The sequence below is a fragment of the Desmodus rotundus genome, chromosome 2, assembly GCF_022682495.2.
Source record: "Desmodus rotundus isolate HL8 chromosome 2, HLdesRot8A.1, whole genome shotgun sequence".
In the NCBI taxonomy this organism is placed as follows: Eukaryota; Metazoa; Chordata; class Mammalia; order Chiroptera; family Phyllostomidae; genus Desmodus; species Desmodus rotundus.
In genome coordinates this window covers 31,986,515-32,006,393 of record NC_071388.1, presented here as the reverse complement: position 1 = coordinate 32,006,393, position 19,879 = coordinate 31,986,515, and the positions used below count along the sequence as shown (strand labels likewise).

Here is a 19,879-nt window from a genome sequence, read left to right as displayed (position 1 = left end):
TCCTGTGTGTACCCTGAAATATTTTTCATTGTTCTTAAGTCTCAGCCTTCAGTCAGACTTTTAAAAATGCTTTAAAATGTTCACCTGAAAGTATCTATCACTAAAAGTCTTACAGTTTGAGACTAGCTGTGTGTATTTTATATGATACTATCTACAGGTGAACAGTTTCCTTAGAAAATGAATAGGAGTGGCCAAAAAAAAAAGTTTATTTTGAAGGTCTTTGAATCATCTGATATTTGAAATTCATGGGTAGGGAAGATATGCACTGTGATAGTTGGTTGCCTAATCAATTGCTTTGTTTTCAGTTTACCATGTTTGTATTAAACTTGGATCTCTTATAAGAAACCTGCTGCAGTGAGTGGAGGCCCAGTCATTTCTCCCTGCTCCTCAGTGTTTGGATCCTGGCTCTTACCTTTATGAAGTCGCTCAGTCTTTTTGATCTTCATTTGCTCATCTGGCAAATGGAGATGATACTTGGCTTTTAGGGTTAAGGTTGTTGTAAGGATTAAATGTACATAAATTGTCCTGTGTAGTTCCTGGCACTTAATAGGCATAGTTATTATTACCAATTATTACTAGTGACAGTTACAATGTTTTTTTAAGATTACAAAAAAAGGAAAATTTGGGAAATGTACAGAAAAATCCCCAGTAATGCCATAATGTGTATGTTTATATATATTTTTTATATGATCAAGATTGTTAATTACATATAGTTTTGCTCCTTTCACTTTCAAGATATACTATGTTGAGCATTTATTTTCTCATATGATTAATAGTACTTTGGAAACATTTTGAAAGATTACATAATATTCTACTTTATGTACAACCATAATATATGTAATCCTTCCATTATTATTGGACAGTTAGGTTTCCTTTTTTTTCACTATTCAAATAGTCCTGAAAGAAGTATCTTTGTATTTAAATTATCCGTGTTTTAAACATTTTCTTTAGCATAAATTTCTCCAAAGTACAGGTATTAAATCATATTACATACTTATTCATAAGATTCCATATGTATATTACTAAATTATTTATTAGAAAGCTTATTTAAATTAATTAACATACCAGAAGTGTATACCCTTAGCAGCAATGAATATTATAGTTTTTTTACAGAAATAACTTTTATAAATTTTACTTGAGACATATTAAATATACTAACTGAAATGGACACAGTTTAAAAGTTTATAGATAATTATTCTCTAAAGTTAAATGTATAAATTTCCAATACACTAAACATCAGTGAATTTTTTATTAATTTTAATGTTTAATGTTTGCAGGTTTTTCCATTACTTATGATTACACTGGATTTGGTTGCTGAACTAAGAATTAGGAGACTTGAGTTCTAGTCCTGTTTTCGCTTTTGTAAAGAAATCAGCTGAACAGTTTGAACGCTAGTTTTCTCATCTTATTTATTTATTTACTTACTTAAATTTAAGTATAGTTGGTGTACAATATAGTGATTTGACATTTATATACCTTACAATGTAATCACTACACTAAGTCTAGTAATTATCTGTCGCTGTTCAAAGTTATCACAGTATTACTGACTATAGTCACCTTTTACCTTTTCTCTCATCCCCCAACCCCTCCCCTCTGAGAGCCATCAGTTTGATGTTTCTCTGAGTCTTTTTGTTTTGTTTGTTCTGTTTATTTAGATTCCACATAAGTGAAATCATATTAACTTTGTCTCTCTCTGTAGGACTTATTTCACTTAGTGTAATACCCTCTAGGTCCATCCATGTTGCCACAAATGGCAAGATTTTATTCCTTTCCATGGCTGAGTAATAGTCTATTGTATGTACCACTTTATTTGTCTGTGTATGGATGTTTGGTTGCTTCCATATCTTGGCTATTGTAAATGATGCTGCAGTGAACATAGGGCTACATTTCTCTTTTTGAGTTAGTGTTTTGGATTTCTTTGGCTTTATACCCAGTAGTGGAATTCCTGGGTCAGATGGTAGTTCTCTTTGTAGTTTTTTTGAGGAATCTTCATACTATTTTTTCATAGTGGCTGCATCAATTTATATTCCCACCAACAATGCATGGAAGTTCCCTTTTCTCTACATCCTCACCAGCACTTGTTGTTTGTTGACTTTTTGACAATAGCCATTCTGACTGGTGTGAGGTGGTATCTCTTGGTGGTTTTGATTTGCGTTTGCCTGATGTTTAGTGATTCTGGCTGTCTTTTCATTTGTCTGTTGGCCATCTGTATGTCTTCTTTGGAGAATTATCTCTTTGTGTCCTCTGCCCATTTCCCCCCTTACCTATATAATCCACATAATAATGATCTATTCTGAGGAGATAACCCTACATATAAAAAGCTTTGCACGTAAAAAGTAAGTCTTAAAAGTTGTTGCAGAAAAAAATAAAGAAAATGGCAAATAAAAATTTATTACTGATTTTAAGAAAAGACTTTTTCTTAACTACTTGCCTAAAACTAGGATGCTAGGTTCTGTTCAGCAGAGACTTTGAAGTATCCATATTGCTGACTACCTGAACTATGAAGTGTTTACGTTCAAGTAGCCTAACTTTTTTCACATAATATAGCACTTACTGACTGTATCTGATCAATTGAACAAGCAAATTGTCATAGATACCGTTCTTTTCAAGATGTTTTTAACCAACTTATTTCTGAAAGTCTTTAAAAAGATTATTTGATTTTATTCTCTTCTCTCTTTTAAAGGTGAGTCGTTCATCTTTGCTTATAGACCAGCCTGTGAAAAAAAGGCCTCTTTTGGATAATCAGGTGATAAATTCTGTGTGTGTTCAGCCAGAGCTACAGAATAATACAAAGCATGCAGATAATTCATCTGACACGGAGATGGAAGACATGATTGCTGAAGGTTTGTGGCTTTTACTTATGATACCCTTTAAATTAACTTTGACTTTTACTGCTTGAAACAGGACATGAATTTTTATTCCACACAGATTTTTTACTTGGGAGTATTTATTTTTATTCTCATTTAATCCATTATTTGACTAAAATAATAGGAAAGCTAAACAGACCCTTAGTGGTCAAGTAATAAAAATAACAAGCTAGGTATTAATTTGCATAATGTCAGTTTCACTTAGGAAAGAGTGTGGGTGGGAAAAATTCCATTATACAGGACACTAATTCAAAATTTTAGCATCAAAACAACGAATTTTCTGTCTTTATTTTTTTTAATCCAACTTAAATAGGTGACAATTTTACTGAGTTTGCTTAAAAATTTAGAGCTTCTGGATTGTTTGGTTTTAGACTTTCCATATTCTGATGTTTGGTAACAGTTGGGCATTACAGCTGTGTTAAGGATGTACTCTCAGTCAAGAGGTGATTAAATTTGTTCAAAGGAAAATGTCACTAAATCTCCTTAATGTCAAAGAATATTTTTTATAGACTTAATTCTCACAGTGAATATTCCATAAAAGTCAGAGTGGTATACAAAATGACTGCAGGAGAGCAAATACAAATACATGCAAAATTGTATATTTTATCTTCTACTGATTCTGAGCATGGTCCTGCAATTCATGCAATTCAGGTTAATTGTGCAACATTTAATATAGGCAGGGCTCTATAGTAGTGAATTAATTCACATCTCAGTGTAAGTTATTGTCCTCAATACATTAGCATATTTCACCTAAAACTAGTTAATTGATTTTGCAAACATTTACTGAGCATGCCAGTAAGCAAAATGGGTGCTGTCTTTGCTCATACTTTTCCTAAATCATACAAGGAAGGCACCTCTGTCATTGTTTGTAATTTACGAACTGTTGCAGTATATTCATAACCTTGTTATTTAAACAGTAAAGAGAATGGTAGTAATATAAAAGTTGGGTTCAGTTTGATGCATTTTAAAGAAAAGGAATATTAACTATGAAAAAATTTAAAATACAAACAATTACAATTGTATAGTGAATCCCCACTCACCCAGACTCAGGGTTATCACCCGATTTCAAAAATAGTTTTGCCACACTTGCTACATCCATCTCTTTGGGTTTCTCCCTCCAGCTCCCATTCTCTCTCTCTGTTGCTTTTCTCTTTCCCTTTTTTCTTCATTTATTTCTGTTTTAAAAAATCATAGTCCTCATTTTAATTTACTGATACATACTTTAGTATGCATGTCTAAAAACTGTACATTTTCTTAAGTAACTGTAATACTGTATCACACAAAATAACATCAATAATAATTCTTTGGTGTCGCCTAGTACTTGGTCCCTATTCATATTTCCCCAGTTTTATAATTATATCAGTTGTTTAATGTTCTTTTGTAGTTACTTTGTTCAAATCAGGATCCAAACAATGCCTGCATTTTACCTTTTGTTATTTGAGTTTGATTTTCCTGAATACTTGCTTTTAGTTATATTGCAGTACATAGTATTTTATCTGAAAAAATTTTCATTTGAGATGAAGAGAAGTAAAGATGAGTGGGAAGGGATTTTTTCCTTTTCTATATCTACAGGAAGTGTATAAATGAAAGTTCCAGGCTGTAAAGCATACATATTATTTCTCTGTGTATACACAGTGGAGAAAATAGGAAACTTGGGAAGCTTCACAGCGTATTTCATGATACCCATGGTTTGTATATAATAGACGTAGAGCGTATGCTCCTGTGCTAGAACCTGAGAGAATCTTTTGATCTGGTAGAAGCTAGCAAATCTCCACAACAGAAAGATAACTACAGAACAACATATGGTAGCTTTTAAACTAGTTGTGTAGACAGTAAGAATTTGAGACTTTAAAACTGGTTGAGATTATTGCTAGCTTGGTGAGTTTTGTGCAGAGATGGAATCTGACCTCGGTCTTGAATGATAAAGGACAGATTTACTGTAACAAACAGGAAGACCCCTTCAGGTTAGAACACTGTGAATAAATGTACAAAGGATGCTTAAGTGATTGGTAATTTAGGGAGGAGGCAGTGAAGAGTGATGGTGGGGTTAGAGAAGTATAGTAGGAAGTATGACTGAGAGAGTCAGATTCTAGAGTACCTTGGATATTTGGCTAAAGCCATACAAGTTATCTTGTTAAGGGGATGGTTACTGCCCTAGCTGGTGTGGCTCAGTGGATTGAGTGCCAGCCTGTGAATCAAAGGGTCACTGGTTTGATTCCCAGTCGGCCCATGCCTGGGTTGTGGGCCAGGTCCCTAGTAGGGGGGAGTGTGAGAGGCAACCACACATTGATGTTTCTCTCCCTCTCTTTCTCCCTCCCTTCCCCTCTGTCTAAAATAAATAAATAAAATCTTTAAAAAAAAGAGGATGATTATTGAAGATTTTTAGGCAGGTGATATGAACAAGAGTGACTTTGGAAACTATGCTTGTTATTTGTAGGATGAATGTAGAGGTTTGGCATGCAGTTGATACTTGTAGTCACAGTGAGAAGAGGAAGAAAAGAATTGGTGGAAGATAAGGCAAAAGGTAGTTTAACAGGGTAACATTCCAGAGTACGGAAAAGAAAGATTTAAAGAAGATTAATCAACGAGTAGTAAATAAGCCATGGAGATATAATGAGTATAGACAACAATATGGCACTACAATCATCCAACTTGCTAAGAAAGTAAAATTTAATTACCCCAACAACTAAAAAGAAAGAATAATTATATAATGTGATAGAGGTGGTAAATACTGCTAAAATGGCAATCATAATAGATAAGTGTATCAAATTAACACATACACCTTAAATTTACACAGTGTTACATGTTAAATATATGCAATAAAAAGGTGGTTAATCTATGTAATACTGTACATATTTTTGCATAAAATGTGCCAAAATTTTAAATACTTCATAATTTATCAGTGTAATTTTATAAAGTGTTTCTATTACTGTATACATCACTATTTATGGGAAGTGCTATAGGGTGAAATGGTGAGGTCGCTTATTTAGGGGCTTTGGTTTTAGTAGTATATACAGTTCAATTCAGTATTTAAAAAAAAAACTAATGTGAGGGTTATTCTCATTTTGAAGAATAAACTATGTTTCCATTTGGACTGGTTTTATAGCCAGAATCTCCAACCAGCAGCCTATGGCTACAAAAGTATCTTAGGTCTTTTCTGGTAAATCATCACACTGATGGTTTCTGTCTCATTGCCTCCCTTTTTGCTGCTGATCCTCAAGTGATCTCAAATCTTCAGGAAAAATAAAGTAATGCCTTCTCTTACAAAATTGGAGACCTCTATTAGTGAAGATATTTGTTTGACCTCTTCATGAGAGACCCAGAATAATATTCAATTAAGTAAGATGGAAGTGTACTTTTCTGTGATGTCGCCTGAAGATGAGCAGCCTAGGTAGGGCTCCCGGACACTGGGCACCTAAGCAGCCAGTGTCTGACAGCTCTGCCATCCCTATGATGTTGTTGTTTCTTCCAAGATAGCTGATCTTCATGCTCACGTGCTAGTCAGTGAGATGGGGGAAAGGGGACTTGCAAGCATTTCCATTCAAATGTTGTTGGTCAGAAATTGACCAACCTGGGGCAGAAACTGTAGTGTATTCTCAGTGGTCACATTCCTAGCTAAAACTTAGGATTTTGTTAGCGTGGGAGAAAAGTGAAGAATGAATAGTGGAGAATTATAGCTGTTTCTGCCACAGAGTCCAGTCTTTATTAACTAAAGCAGCAGTTTTTTTTGACTCATTTGGTGCTGTAGTTTTGTTCACAAATGTGAAGAAAGAGCCTTGGTAAATTACCAAGTTTGTTAAATTCTGATCAAACATTGGAACAGGGATTTGGGAATCTGTTACTGTTCTCTTCTTTATGAGAAATAAAACTGATGGTCTCTTTTTGTTAGGACGTTAACCCTTAGATCATACCTGTTTGGGATCTCCCCTCTATCACCAGCAAAAACATTTGCTTCTCCTTTCCAAGGCACTGTAGTTTGCCATGTATAGTGCATACTTTGTTGCCCAAGTTTTTGAGGAAAAAATAAGGATGTCCACTATACATGGGTATAATGAGTGTGTACCATGGTATAGTAATGGGTGTGATAATCCCGTGTATAATGCACACAAAAGCATGGCTGCACATTATACATGGGGGCACATTATACATGGCAAAATATGGTATTCTGTTATCAACTGTTGCATATTGTCCGTTAACTAATAAAAACTGTTGAAACAAATCTTTCAGTATAGCCTGGAAATAGAACAACTTGAGGAATGTACCCTTTGGGGTTGGATTGTGGCAGTTGTGGTTGAGTGAAAGGTTCTCTCTCCAGTACAGACTCTTCAAGGTTGATCAAGTTACAAGCATTACAGAGTAAAAACAACACCCTGGAAGTTAGGACATAAGGTCCTGGAACGTGATGTTTTGCCACAGTTGTGTGAAAGCCATTTCTAGGTCACTAGAAGGAGCAATTTTTATTTTACTTGTTTTGAAACTATTTCTTCCTCATTGCTACTAAATAGATGACTTTTTCTTATGAAGGCAGTCTTGAGAATTTCCATAAAATGATCACTTGCCAGTTAATGATTCGATCAGGCATTGACTGCATCAGGTCCAGAATGTATCCAGCCATGCAATATGAAAAAATAAAGACATTTATTGAAGAAGATACAAGATACAAGAAACAAGATACAAGAAACATAGGACAATGACTCCTCAGTCCCCTTCAACATGGGCATCTTGGGACCTCACACAGTTTTCCCAGTCTCCATCAGCTGTCCTGTTGTATTTTTCTGAATCTCATGATGGTCTGAAACCTCTTCCCTTTCAAAGATGACTTTAGTGTTGGGAAAACCAGAAATTGAAGGGGACCAAATCTGGGCTGTCGGGGGGGTTAAGTACCTGGGTGATTTGATGTTTCACCAAAAAAACTCTGCATGAGATGTGATATAAGAGCGGGCACATTGTCGTGATGAAGCTGCCAATCACCAGTTGCCCATAGCTGCAACCTTCTGAATCATCTGAATAGTTTCCACAGAGTAATGTTTAAGCTTAATGCAAACTTTGGTGCAGATTTGTTGCTCTGCTTGCCCAGTCATTTTGAATGTGATGGCCACACAGTACTCATGCTCACTCAGTGGCATCTACCGCCTCCATTGATAGTACAGTGAAGTCGTCGTCATTCACACATGTGCATTCCAGTCCATTCTCCTTGTCTGCCAGGCTATATCGAAGTTGTGCAAACTGTTTTCATTAACAATGGATAGACTTTTTCTGGACAGACCTGTTTGGATGTCCCTTGGAACTTCAAATATTTCACAGTATTTAGTTTTTAGTAGTTCTTGCTGTCTTCACGTGATTTACACTTTGCCATTTGCTTCTCTGATAATACTAGATAATCTGAGTGTTTAAGCTTATTTAGTACATGCTATCCAGGGCTACATTTCAGAGTCCTTTTCTTCATCTTAGTAAGGCGTGGTTAATGAATACATAGAAAAAAAGCACATATGGAGCTCACAGCTAGAAGCTTTAGTTAGTGGAGTGCTTTTTTGCATAGGAATTTTGAGGATGCCAGAAAATGGAAAAATATGGTGGATTTAAGAATTTAGTTTTCATTGAAGTATTTCCTAAGCACTTACAGTTCTTGGCACAGTTGGTTTTGTGGAAAATAGGAAATGGAACTCTCCCTTTTCTATGCCTACCACCAGTTGGGCACTCATGTAGTCTTCACTGCAATTCTTTGGAAAAGGCATTATTAACTCCATTTTACAGATTAGAAAACTGTGGGTCATGAAGATTAAGTTGCTTGCTTGCAGGTGACTGCTACTGAATACTTGAGGATTTAGATAGTGTGGCTCAAAGAAAGTTATGGATATTAAGGTGGAGGAATGACATTCTAACTTAATAGAGAGCATTTCTGACAAAAAGAAGCAGAGGTTAGAAATTACAAAACTATTTGTGATTTTAAAGATTAATGTAAGTTATTTTTGTTTTAATATCATCTAAAAGGGAGTGTAGTGTAGGGAGTGTTTTATAATTAGATATATACATCTTTACATGTTTTACACTATGGATCTTTGAGAATGTTCATCGTTTTACATGCTCCTCTAAAATCAGACATATCAAAATTTTGCCTTCTTTTTTGAAGTCATCCTTATTCTCTCCAGTTAGGATTAAGTATTGGCTGCTGTGTAGCTCCATAGCACAGTGTACCAAAGTTTATATCCCACAAGGTGCCTTTTGAAAGTGTTCCTCCTGTAGGGTAGTGACTTTGTCTTACTCATCTTCATTTCTTTTACCGTGCTTAATAAAGCTGTTTGCACATTTTAGACATATTGGATTCTTAGCATAATGAACCTTTAAAGTATATTGCTTATGTATATAGAGAAAACCCCATAAAATTTTTATTCAGGAGAAAGAAGGAATTGGTGCAGGTGATTGTTTTCAGAGGCTTTGCCCTGCCAAAGTGGATGTGGATTGAAAAGTTCAAAGCTCATTCCTTTAAGTTTCCTGGAGGGTTCTGAACAGGCAGCATTCAACCAAAATAGAGGCTAAAAAACAATTTGCCACAATTAAATTTTTGGAAGTTTTTCCCTTTGTTTCCTTCTTTTTTAGAGACATTAGAAGAAATGGACAGTGAATTGCTCAAGTGTGAATTCTGTGGAAAGATGGGATATGCTAACGAATTTCTGCGGTCAAAGCGATTCTGCACTATGTCATGTGCTAAAAGGTATTTCTGTTATTTCGAATTTCCTAAAGCACAGACCAACAACCATTGTAACAAAACCAAAAAATTCTAGAGTGTGCCAGTAGTCAAAACTAGAGAGTACAATATAGAGAAATCATATCAAATAGACATTATGTGGAGCTACTTTAGCACTTAGTTATTAAGTTTTGTTCTTTGAAAATTACATTTGCATAACACAGTTAGTTTTACAGCATAATCTAATATTGAAGTAGCAATCTCCTGGTGTTAAGAATATATGTTTAGGAAAATCCCTCCCGTGGATAGACTACTAGTCCTCAAGGTATCAAAAACAGTTTTTGTTTTATCACCTGATTTTTTGTTAATATTGAAATACCTGGATTTACTTTGTTTTAAATGTTTTCTTTATTTTAACTGTATCCTATTAATTTTAGGTTTCTAAATAGGACAGCTATAGCGTGTTCTCTGCATTGTTATATTATCAGGAAATATCTATCTTTTCTAAATCTATATTTTCACTAATAATATTACAAGGAAATGGTATTGATAACAAAAAGGAATGTTTAGTATTTTCATTGATCTAGTCTTAACTTTAGTTTACATTTTGAGAATCCCTCTGATTCTGATAATGGTAAAAAATTCATTAACTGGAATCTCTTTTAAAGTGAAGTAGAGAGGCCAGGAGGGGGAGCTCTCACATCCTATGTTGATTGCAAGGCACCACAGGGAAACTCTGTGACAACCTTCCCAACTTACTTTTCCCCTACCTAAAACAATTCATCTCCTTCGTTGAGGAAATAGAATAGGAAAATAGAAGAGCAGAAGGAAAGGAGTGTCTGACTCTTCATCACTCATCATGGTTGCATGTACTGGGTTGCAATTACTTGTTCTAGAATAAACCCATTTTGCTGGAGAAATATCTGGCTGACTTTTTGTTTACATCAATATAATAAACCCTAATATTGGTATTTACCACTAAAGGTGAAGTGTATGCACACATTGATTACTTTGAAATTTGTTTTCTGTTCCAAAAAGAGTTTAAGACCTTAATTTTATACATCTAGGGAATTTCTTGCTTGAACATACTATTTAGTATGGTGCCACTAAAATATACTTGGTAATACTTAGTATAAGTATTGTACAATTAAATAAGTAATAGAAATATTTTCCTCCCAATATGGGTTCATTGGTTTCTCAATTGTCAATCTGTTATTCAGACATTCTTTTTTAAAAATTACATTTATTGTTTATGCTATTAGAGTTGTCCTGATTTTTCCCTCTTTGCCCCCTTCCACCGAGCACCCCCCACTCCCTCAGGCAATCCCCCCACCATTGTTCATGTCCATGGGTCATTCATATATGTTCTTTGGCTACTCCATTTCCTATACTGTACTTTACATCCCCATGGCTCTTCCATGACTACCTGTTTGTGCCTCTTAATCCCTTCACCTCTTTACCCATTCCCCCACACTCCCCTCCCACCTGGCAGCCATCAAAATGTTCTCTGTATCCATAAATCTGTCTCTGTTGTTCCTGTTTGCTTATTGTTTTTCAGATTCAATTGTTGGTAGATTTGTATTTTTTGCCATTTTATTGTTCATAGTTTTTATTTTCTTCTTAAATAAGTCCTTTTAACATTTCATACAATAATGGTTTGGTGATGATGAACTCCTTTAGTGTTTTCTTGTCTGGGAAGCTCTTTATCTGTCTTTTGATTCTAAGTGATAGCTTTGCTGGGTAGGACAGTCTTGGCTGTAGGTCCCTCCTGTTCATGACTTTGAATATTTCTTGCCAATCCCTTCTAACCTGCAAAGTTTCTTTAGAGAAATCAGCTGACAGTCTTATGGGAACTCCCCTATAGGTGACTAACTGCTTTTCTCTTGCTGCTTTTAAGATTCTCTGTGTATCTTTAACCTTTGGCACTTTAATTATATAATTAAATTATATATTGGATGTGTCTTAGAATGGGCCTCTTCGTGTTCACTTGTTTGAGACTCTGTGCTTCCTAGACTTATATGTTTATTTCTTTCACCAAAATAGGGAGGTTTTCTTTCATTATTTTTTGGAATAGATCTCCAATTCCTTGCTCTTTCTTTTCTCCTTCTGGCACCCCTATGATGCAAATGTGGGATCTCTTGAAGTTGTCCCAGAGTATGTTTATACTATCCTCATTTTTTGGATTGTTTTTTCTTCTTGTTGTTCTGATTGGTTGTTTATTGCTTCCTTATGTTCCAAATCATTGATTTGATTCTTGGCTTCATCCAGTCTGCTGTTGTTTCCGTTTAAATTCTTCTTTATTTCACTGAGTATATCCTTCGTTTCTGACTGGATTTTTTTATGCTGTTGAGGTTCTCACTAAGTTCCTTGAGCATCCTTATAACCAGTTTTTGAACTCTGCATCTGATAGATTGCTTATCTCCATTTCATTTAGCTCTTTTTCTGGAGTTTTGATCTGTTCATTTGGGCCATGTTTCTTTGTCACCTCATTTTGGCAGCCTCCCTGTGTTTGTTTCTATGTATTAGGTAGAGCTGTTTTGGTTCTGTGTCTTGATAGTATGTCCCAATATAGTAGGTATCCTGTAGGGCCCAGTGCACAGCTTCCCCTATCACTCAAGCTGGGCACTCAGGGTGTGCCCCTTGTGTAGGCTGAGTACACCCTCCTCTTGTAGTTGAGTTTGGTTGCTGTTGGCAGGTCAGTGGGAGGGGTTTACTCAGGCCAGTCAGCTGCAAGGACTGGCTGTGACCACTGGCCACCAACCTCCGCCCATGGAGGAGTTGTGCAGGGACAGGGCGGTGGTGCTCTGACGTGGTCTGTAGCAGTCCACTGGGTGTGCTGGCCCTTGGGTTTCCCAGGTGGTGCAGGCCTAGGTCAGCCCCCACCTGTGTTTTACTTGGGTCTACCCTTCCTGAGCTATAAAGCAATCTGAGATGGCTGCTACTCATGCTGGGCTTGGAGACTCCCAGGCAAAGCATAGCTGTGAATCTAGGCTGATAGTGCCAGAACTGGGGCTCACTGAAGCCAGTTGTTGTTTGTTTGAGAGGATTTAGGAAGTTGTAAAGCATGAGCCAAGACAAGTCATTCATATGGAAAAGAAGCTTGGGTGGGCCTGTAAGTTGGGTGGGGTGAGGTCTCTGGGGATCTCTGGGAATCTCCAAGGCAGGTTAAACAGTGTCAGCCAGGTTGATGGAGTGTCAGATATGGCACCAACCTGCTGGCTCTGTGGGTGGAGCATTCAGAAAAGGGACATTGGCCTCTGCTCACCTTGATGCCAGAAACCTCCCTGTATACCACTGGTGCCTTTCAAGTCCAGTGCTGGAGCTCAGAGGGAGTGAGTCTCAGTAGGTGAGTCTGAGCGTGGGCTCTTTAAGAGGAACTGCTTGGTGCTCCAGCAGTTTCTTCCACTGACTCAGTCCCTGCTGGTCTTTACAGCCAGAAGTTGTGGACTCTTATCTTCCTGGCACAGGAAGCCTGGGCTGGGGGGCCTGGTTTGGGGCTGGGACTCCTCGCTCCCGAGGTATACCTCCCAAATTTTTATCCACCGTTTGTGTGTAGGACCAGCCCATTCCACGTCTGTGCTCCTCCTACCAGTCTGGATGGATGTGGTTCCTTTAATTCCGTAGTTGTCAGACTTCCATTCAATTCAATTTCTGATGATTCTGACTGATGGTGGTTCTATATTTTACTTGTAATTTTGATGTTGTGCGAAGTGGCGACCCATGTCTGTCTACACCGCTGTCTTGACCAGAAGTCCCCAGACATTCTTTTATGTTATCGATAACCCTAATAAAATTATGTAACTCATGTTTAACTTGGGAGTTGTCCCATGTGTGTGTACCACAAGAAAGAACAGTGGCCTTATGATTCTAAATGATCAAAAACTCCCTGTAAGTTCAATCCCTCCCTGTCAGGGTATGTACAGGAGGCAACCCGATATCTATCTATCTCTTTTTCTCCATCCTCTCCCTAAAATCCTCAGGTGAGGATTTTTTTAAAAAAGGAATTGCATGTATTTTTCTTAGCCTTTCTATAGCTTTTTAGAAATTTGTTTCTTGGTTTATTTGTTTTCACTCTTCTGTCTGGGGGCAGGGTTGGCAAATTGTGCCCAGGCGAGTCGTTTCTGTAACCTATCTTTGTATGGCCCCTGAGCCAAGGGTGGTTTTTAAATTCGGGGGTGGTCAAAAAAAATCAAAAGGATAATATTTTGTGACTCATGAAAATTATGGGAAATTCAAATTTTAGTGTTACTAAATAAAGCTTTATTGAAACACATCTATGCTCATTCATTATGGCCTATGACTGCTTTCATGTTAAAATCGTAAAGTTGACCAGTTGTGACAGAAATTTAATGGCCCACAAAGCGTAACATTTTTACTCTCTGGCTCTTTATAGAGAAAGCTCCCTGGCCCCTGTTCTAGGGCCTTGCAACCCAATAAATGGCACAGGACTCTTTTAAGCTGTCATTATGCCTTATTAAGGTTTTTCAAATATACTAGGCAGTCTATTTTGATAAAATAAAAATCTTTCAGTCCGTTTTAAAGGATTACGTATTGTTAAATTCCCTGAAGAGTGAAAGCTATGAAGTTCCTTGTATAACTTTGAAATCTCAACTTTACATTTTCACTCTTTGATTTCAGTAATATTTTTTAAAAAAATCTTTTACTAGCCATTTGAGATTTTCTCTTTCTCTACTGTGTTAACCTATTTTTATTAATCCCTCCTTAGAAATTATTACTTGGGAAAATAGCAGTTTGGATAAACATCTAAATAGTTAATTCATACCTTCTTTTTCTCCTGGAACTTTGAATTATTTCACTGCTGTAAAAATCAGTTGTCCTCTATTTTGCAGAAAATTTCCCACTATCACGCTGTTATGAGGAGAAAATATCAATACTTGTCCAGTATTAGATTGAGAGCTATATTATTCAGATCTATGAGAGGCCACTTTTTGACTGTTGGCATAAGTATATCCACTGAACACTACGGTACTCTCTGAGGTATTATAGTTCTTAATGAAGTATATGACACTTACTGATTCACAAGTTCACTTTAAAGTCATAATTAACTACTAAATAGAGTGTCCCATATATCATTTAATATTTTTTCTTACTTGAATTTCTTAGGTACAATGTTAGCTGTTCTAAAAAATTTGCACTTAGTCGTTGGAATCGTAAGCCTGATAATCAAAGTCTTGGGCATCGTGGCCGTCGTCCAAGTGGCCCTGATGGGGCAGCAAGAGAACATATCCTTAGGCAGGTCTGTAGAAACCTTGCTTCAATGTACAATACCCTGTTCAGTAATGCAAGGAAAGTGCAATGCTGTATTTTACCTGTACTACATTTTCCAGCTTCCAATTACTTATCCATCTGCAGAAGAAGACTTGGCTTCTCATGAAGATCCTGTGCCATCTGCTATGACAACACGTCTGCGAAGGCAGAGTGAGCGGGAAAGAGAGCGTGAGCTTCGGGATGTGAGAATTAGGAAAATGCCTGAGAACAATGACTTGCTACCAGTTGCACAAACAGAGCCCTCTATATGGACAGTTGATGATGTCTGGGCCTTCATCCATTCTTTGCCTGGTATGTAATTCAGCACTTCAGCCTTCATATTTTTCCCATGTATTCACACACAGGAATGATGTTAGCTCCATCCACACCTGTTGCACGAAAGGGCTAGAGAAGTACTTATGTATATATATTAATTAAATGCCACTTGCTATTGAAATGTGATCTCTTTCCTCTTGCTTATTCCCTCAGCACAACTGGGTATTTTCTCATACCCCCAAGTCGATAAAAACTGACTAGTCCTGCTTCTGCTGTGACACCCCAGCCGGTGAAGATATTAAAGGTGCTCTCTTCTCTTCAGTCTGATTTCTCTCGAGAGGTCAGTAGAGAGATTGAGTCAGACTTCTTCCCTTCCGCTCTTCTTTTTTTCTATTCTGTTTTCTCCTTATTTCCTAAATTAACCATTTTTTAAAAGAAATAAGAGAGACTATAATTTTTTTTTACATTTTTGAAAATTAATGAAGACCTTTTAGAATATGATACAATTTTGGTTTCTTTTAAAAAATCAAGCTGGTTCTTTAAAAGGAAGTTGCATTCTTCGATTCTTTGCAAAAAGTAGGTATCATGAACAGTTCCGAAATTTGATTTTTTAAGTAGACAGCTAGCATCCAGTTATGATAGTCTGTCCCAATATTGAGGATAACTTTCTTATGTTTTTCTGCTCTCTCATTTTGGTATTCTTTCCATTAGCTTAATCTTTAAGTTCTTTATCTTTTTTCTTTAATGCAACAGTAATTTTTTATGTCCACTGGCTGGCTACTAAAGACATCTATTTATGATGAGATCCACACTGGTTATGTATGTTAAGACAATATATTCTTTTAAATCAATGAATCTTACCATTCACTTTGGCCTTATGAATATAGAACACAAGGAGATTTAAAAATTTAGGTTTTATTGTGAATCATACCATTTCTCCTGACACAAGCTTTCCAGGGAAGTATGTCCCCTTTGAGGTTGTCGATAGGCTTATTAGAATTAATCCAGCTATTTTTGCTAATTACTCTTTCTGTGCAGGGAACCACTGTCTCAGAAGCAAACTTACAGCTAATGTGCTGTGAAAGTGAAGGGAGTGTTTTCAGTGTTACTGCTCCTTAAAAACCTGTCAGCCATTTTACCTTGTATCCAGAGTTCTGGGGTTTTAGTAAATTGTTTTTTCGAAAGCTTGTTTTAGAAATGCTAAATAAGTTTTTTAAAAAAGAAAAACAATATATGGTCACTTCTAAAGGAAAGAAAAGAAATTGTTTAAAGAGGGATACATTTTTCAGGGAAGATTTTTAAGCATGCACCTAAGCAAAGTTAGGTGTGAGTTAAGTGCTGACCACGTGGGTTTACAATCTGCTTTGAAACTGATGTATTAGAGGATGGTGAGTCTTTGCTGTTTATGGTTTTAATGCTTAATGAAGTAAGTTTTAGATTTTAGACAGTTAGATATCTTGAGATTTAAGCCTAAAATCTATACTGATCTCCTGGGCTAGACTTTTTGACTGTGTCACCTTCAGAAGTCGTCTCAGTCTTCCAGATGGGGCCCTCGAGCTGTGTGTTAGTTGGATTTCTCCTGTGGTGGAAAATACTTCTCTTCCTTTGGGGCTGAGGGGTGGTTCACATCCTGAAGACAGTAGTTGGCTAATGAACAAGTAACAGATCATGCTGAGTCTTGTCACTTCATGTGCTTTTTTTAGGGCTTAATTTTCTAATTTTCCCCAGCATCCGTTTGATATGAGGATACCCAGGCTGCTTTTATGAGAACAAAGACTTCTTTGTCTCATTCTTGCTTCATCTGAGTTAAAAAAATTATTATTGCTTGTAACCTGAGATGCATGTCTTATTCAGTTCATCAAGACCCTTAATTTTGTTCCCAGTGTTCAGAGAACATTACATGTCATTAAAAGGAGACTGCTTTATAATTGAGAATTGCTTGGAACTGTTTAAGAGTCTGCTTAATGTAACTCTGCTTTTCTTTTACTGATTAAGTGGGAGTGTTTTCAAACTCCTTTGATAGGTTAAATAACAAACTTTTTTGTGTGATCAATATATCTTCTTTCTCAAAGTTTTTCTCTGTATAGTGCCTGTAATCTTAAGGTAAATCTCATACCAGAATAAGCCTTTATCTTCATTTTCCTAGGCTCCTCTGGCCTTTGTAAACTTCCTTTTGAGCCTCTTGCAGCTCATTCAGGGCTGTTTGTTTGTTTGGTCCCCCTCCCCCCCAAGTAGGCTACTCCCAAGATTTTTTTAATTGAATGTCCAAGTTTGTAAATTTTGTACTCTGGTGTTTTGTTGTTTTCCAGTTGAGGTTAGGCTTCCCTCTTTTATTAAGGCACCTAAATTTACTCCTGGAGTTTCCTCTTCTCTTTGTATAGTGCCGTCTTGTGAACCGTCCCGGTGGGACCGTACTAGTCAGTGTGCAGTATACCTCAATCTCAGAGCTGTTTCCAGAAGCAAAAATTATTTTCTTCTAAATTTTCATGCATTAAAAAGTTCGCTACAGAAGTGATTATATTTGTTTTCAGTTAATTGCAGTTATCTTCTTTAACTTTTTCATGAAACAGTAAACTGCCTTTTGCAATTCACTTTATTCTCTATTTATTGATCTGATCTGTGACTCTGCAGTCAGTTTGGTTTCTCTGTAGGTATAGAAAGTGTAGGAATCATATAAAACATGACTGTTCACTGGTTTTCATAAAACTAACATTGGGACTTGATTATTCTGTAGTGAGAGGCAGGGGGAATCTTTTCACCAACCACACTGAGGTCATTTTTTGTGCAGGGTGAGTTTATTTTGGGTTTGTCTAGAAGAGTGACTGGATGCCTGTCAAGTTCAGTTGTGACCCATGTCCGTGCACTGAGGTCTGTGTGCACTCTGACAGCTGTTTCTGGTGAGGTGCAGCCAGCCAGCTGGTTTCACCAGCTGGGGTATGGTTTGTACATGTCCCTGGGATGTCAGCCGCTTTGCAGAGGTAGATTCTAATATCGGGAACTCCTGGAACTTTAGCTCAGCATACCTTAAGCATCTAGAATTTTTTAAAAACTCATTTTTCTGTAATGATTTTTTGGAAGCGATTTGTCTACTTTTTTCCCTTTTTCTTTTTTAAGTTACTGTATTTTTTTCATTTCTTTACTAATGTATAGTATAACCACCACCACCCCTTTTTTTCGGTTGGCTTAAGAAAGTTGTGATCCAAAATTCTGAAGATAGTGCATTCATATTCGATCATGCCATTTCCCAAACACTTTTGTTCTTTACTATTTGGCTGATACATTTATTGCCCACCTATAGGAAGACATTTGAAGAGGAATTTCATAATGCAGAGGAACCAGAACATGCTATATATTTTCCTCATGTAGAACTCCTTATTTCTATTCCCAAATGTAGCTCTTATGGTCCTCATTACTTCTCATTGCTCCTGTTTTCTGAATCTAAGTAAGTCCTACCCTGTCTTTCTCTCTCTTCTTTTCTTTCCTGTGTTCTTGTAAGTAAGACTGAAGAGAGAAGAACAAGAACATTAGTTCTTTCATATAAAGAACGATGAAGTCACAGCTAGATGCAAGATTAGTCAGTTTTATCTGCCCAGTTTTGAGAGCTACCTCTGGGAAAAGAAAAGAGGCTTTTCTATGGTGAGTAATTCCATTTTAACAGAAGAGTTACTTTTACATGGTAAATGGACAAAACCATAAAAATTTTGCATAGGATACTTCTGAATTGTCAGTGTTTAAGAGTCTGACAAATTATTAAAAAAGAGAACATGATAAATGTTCTGCTGAAGTATTTTTCTCAGTGTACACATACTGGAAAAGGGGGGAAAACAGGAAAGGTACAACCAACAAAGAAGGCAAAAGACATAAGAGGAGAGATGGCCATACAGCTGAATATAAAAGAAGGGTTTGGATTACTCTTACATGTAGCTTCTCGGCAGCAGATTCTATTTTTTGTTCATTGTTTCTTTATTCACATTCAGTCATTCACTTACCAAAAATATTTTTATTTAGTACCCACAGTGCTTTGTGCCTGGTGCCAGGGTGATAGGGAACGACTTCATTATCTGTGTGAACAAGGGGATGATTGATACGTTTGCAATAGAAAGATAATCATTTCTTCAAAGTTGTGTATCCAAAAGTCTGATGTAACTATTTCCATTTTTTATCTTTTTCTTTGTGTTTTTCCCTTAGAATGCTGATTTCAATGAAATGCAGACTTTAAGTATTTATTCTTAAATATATTTTTATAATGTTACTCAAGAAGCTTCTACATTTGGCATTCTTTCCTCTTTTGATTCTTTAGTGCATTACCTTACCTGCTACTTCCTTTATCCTTCCTGGGAAACTTTATTGAGTAACCTGACTGCAAAATTTGGTGGATAATAAAAACATTTGGGGTTCAAATAGATGCTGTTAAGTAGATGGTAGCATTGTGTTTGTTACCTTAAAAAGCACCTGGTTTTGACTGAGAGCTAAAGCATTGGTTACTTGGCAAGAGATTAGCCAGTAAGGTCTGATTTCAATGAGAATTTATGTTTCAAAAGTGGAGGTGAATCTAATGATACTAAGATTCGGAGTTGAAACTACAAGTTGAGCAGCACAATACATTGCAGTAGCATTCCAATGGAGCAGTACTGCAATCTTGATGGATTGGTTCTGTCCCGAGTGAACAATAAGGAATGTTTTAGATATGCTTGCTGCTGAATGTTGTAAATTAAAATAAGGTACAAGTGATAATGGTGATAAGTGAAAATGGTACTTTGGTACTTACAAAAATATTTCTAAA

At 36.5% G+C, this 19,879-nt stretch overlaps 1 protein-coding gene across 12 annotated transcripts in view; it reads left to right on the top strand.

Moving 5' to 3' along the window:
* Positions 1-19,879, top strand: part of PHC3 (polyhomeotic homolog 3) — a 74,653-nt gene that overhangs the window by 45,364 nt on the left and 9,410 nt on the right. For 9 of the 12 annotated variants that reach the window (XM_045197819.2, XM_024563399.3, XM_024563371.3 and 6 more), the window contains 4 exons: positions 2,684-2,843; positions 9,465-9,579; positions 14,677-14,809; positions 14,901-15,132. In XM_045197819.2, the coding sequence (XP_045053754.2) occupies positions 2,684-2,843; positions 9,465-9,579; positions 14,677-14,809; positions 14,901-15,132 (640 nt within the window). Of the gene's footprint in view, positions 1-2,683; positions 2,844-9,464; positions 9,580-14,676; positions 14,810-14,900; positions 15,133-15,309; positions 15,437-19,879 lie in introns of those variants that run through there. The other 3 variants (XR_006655952.2, XM_045197854.2, XM_045197858.2) reach the window with 3 other exon arrangements.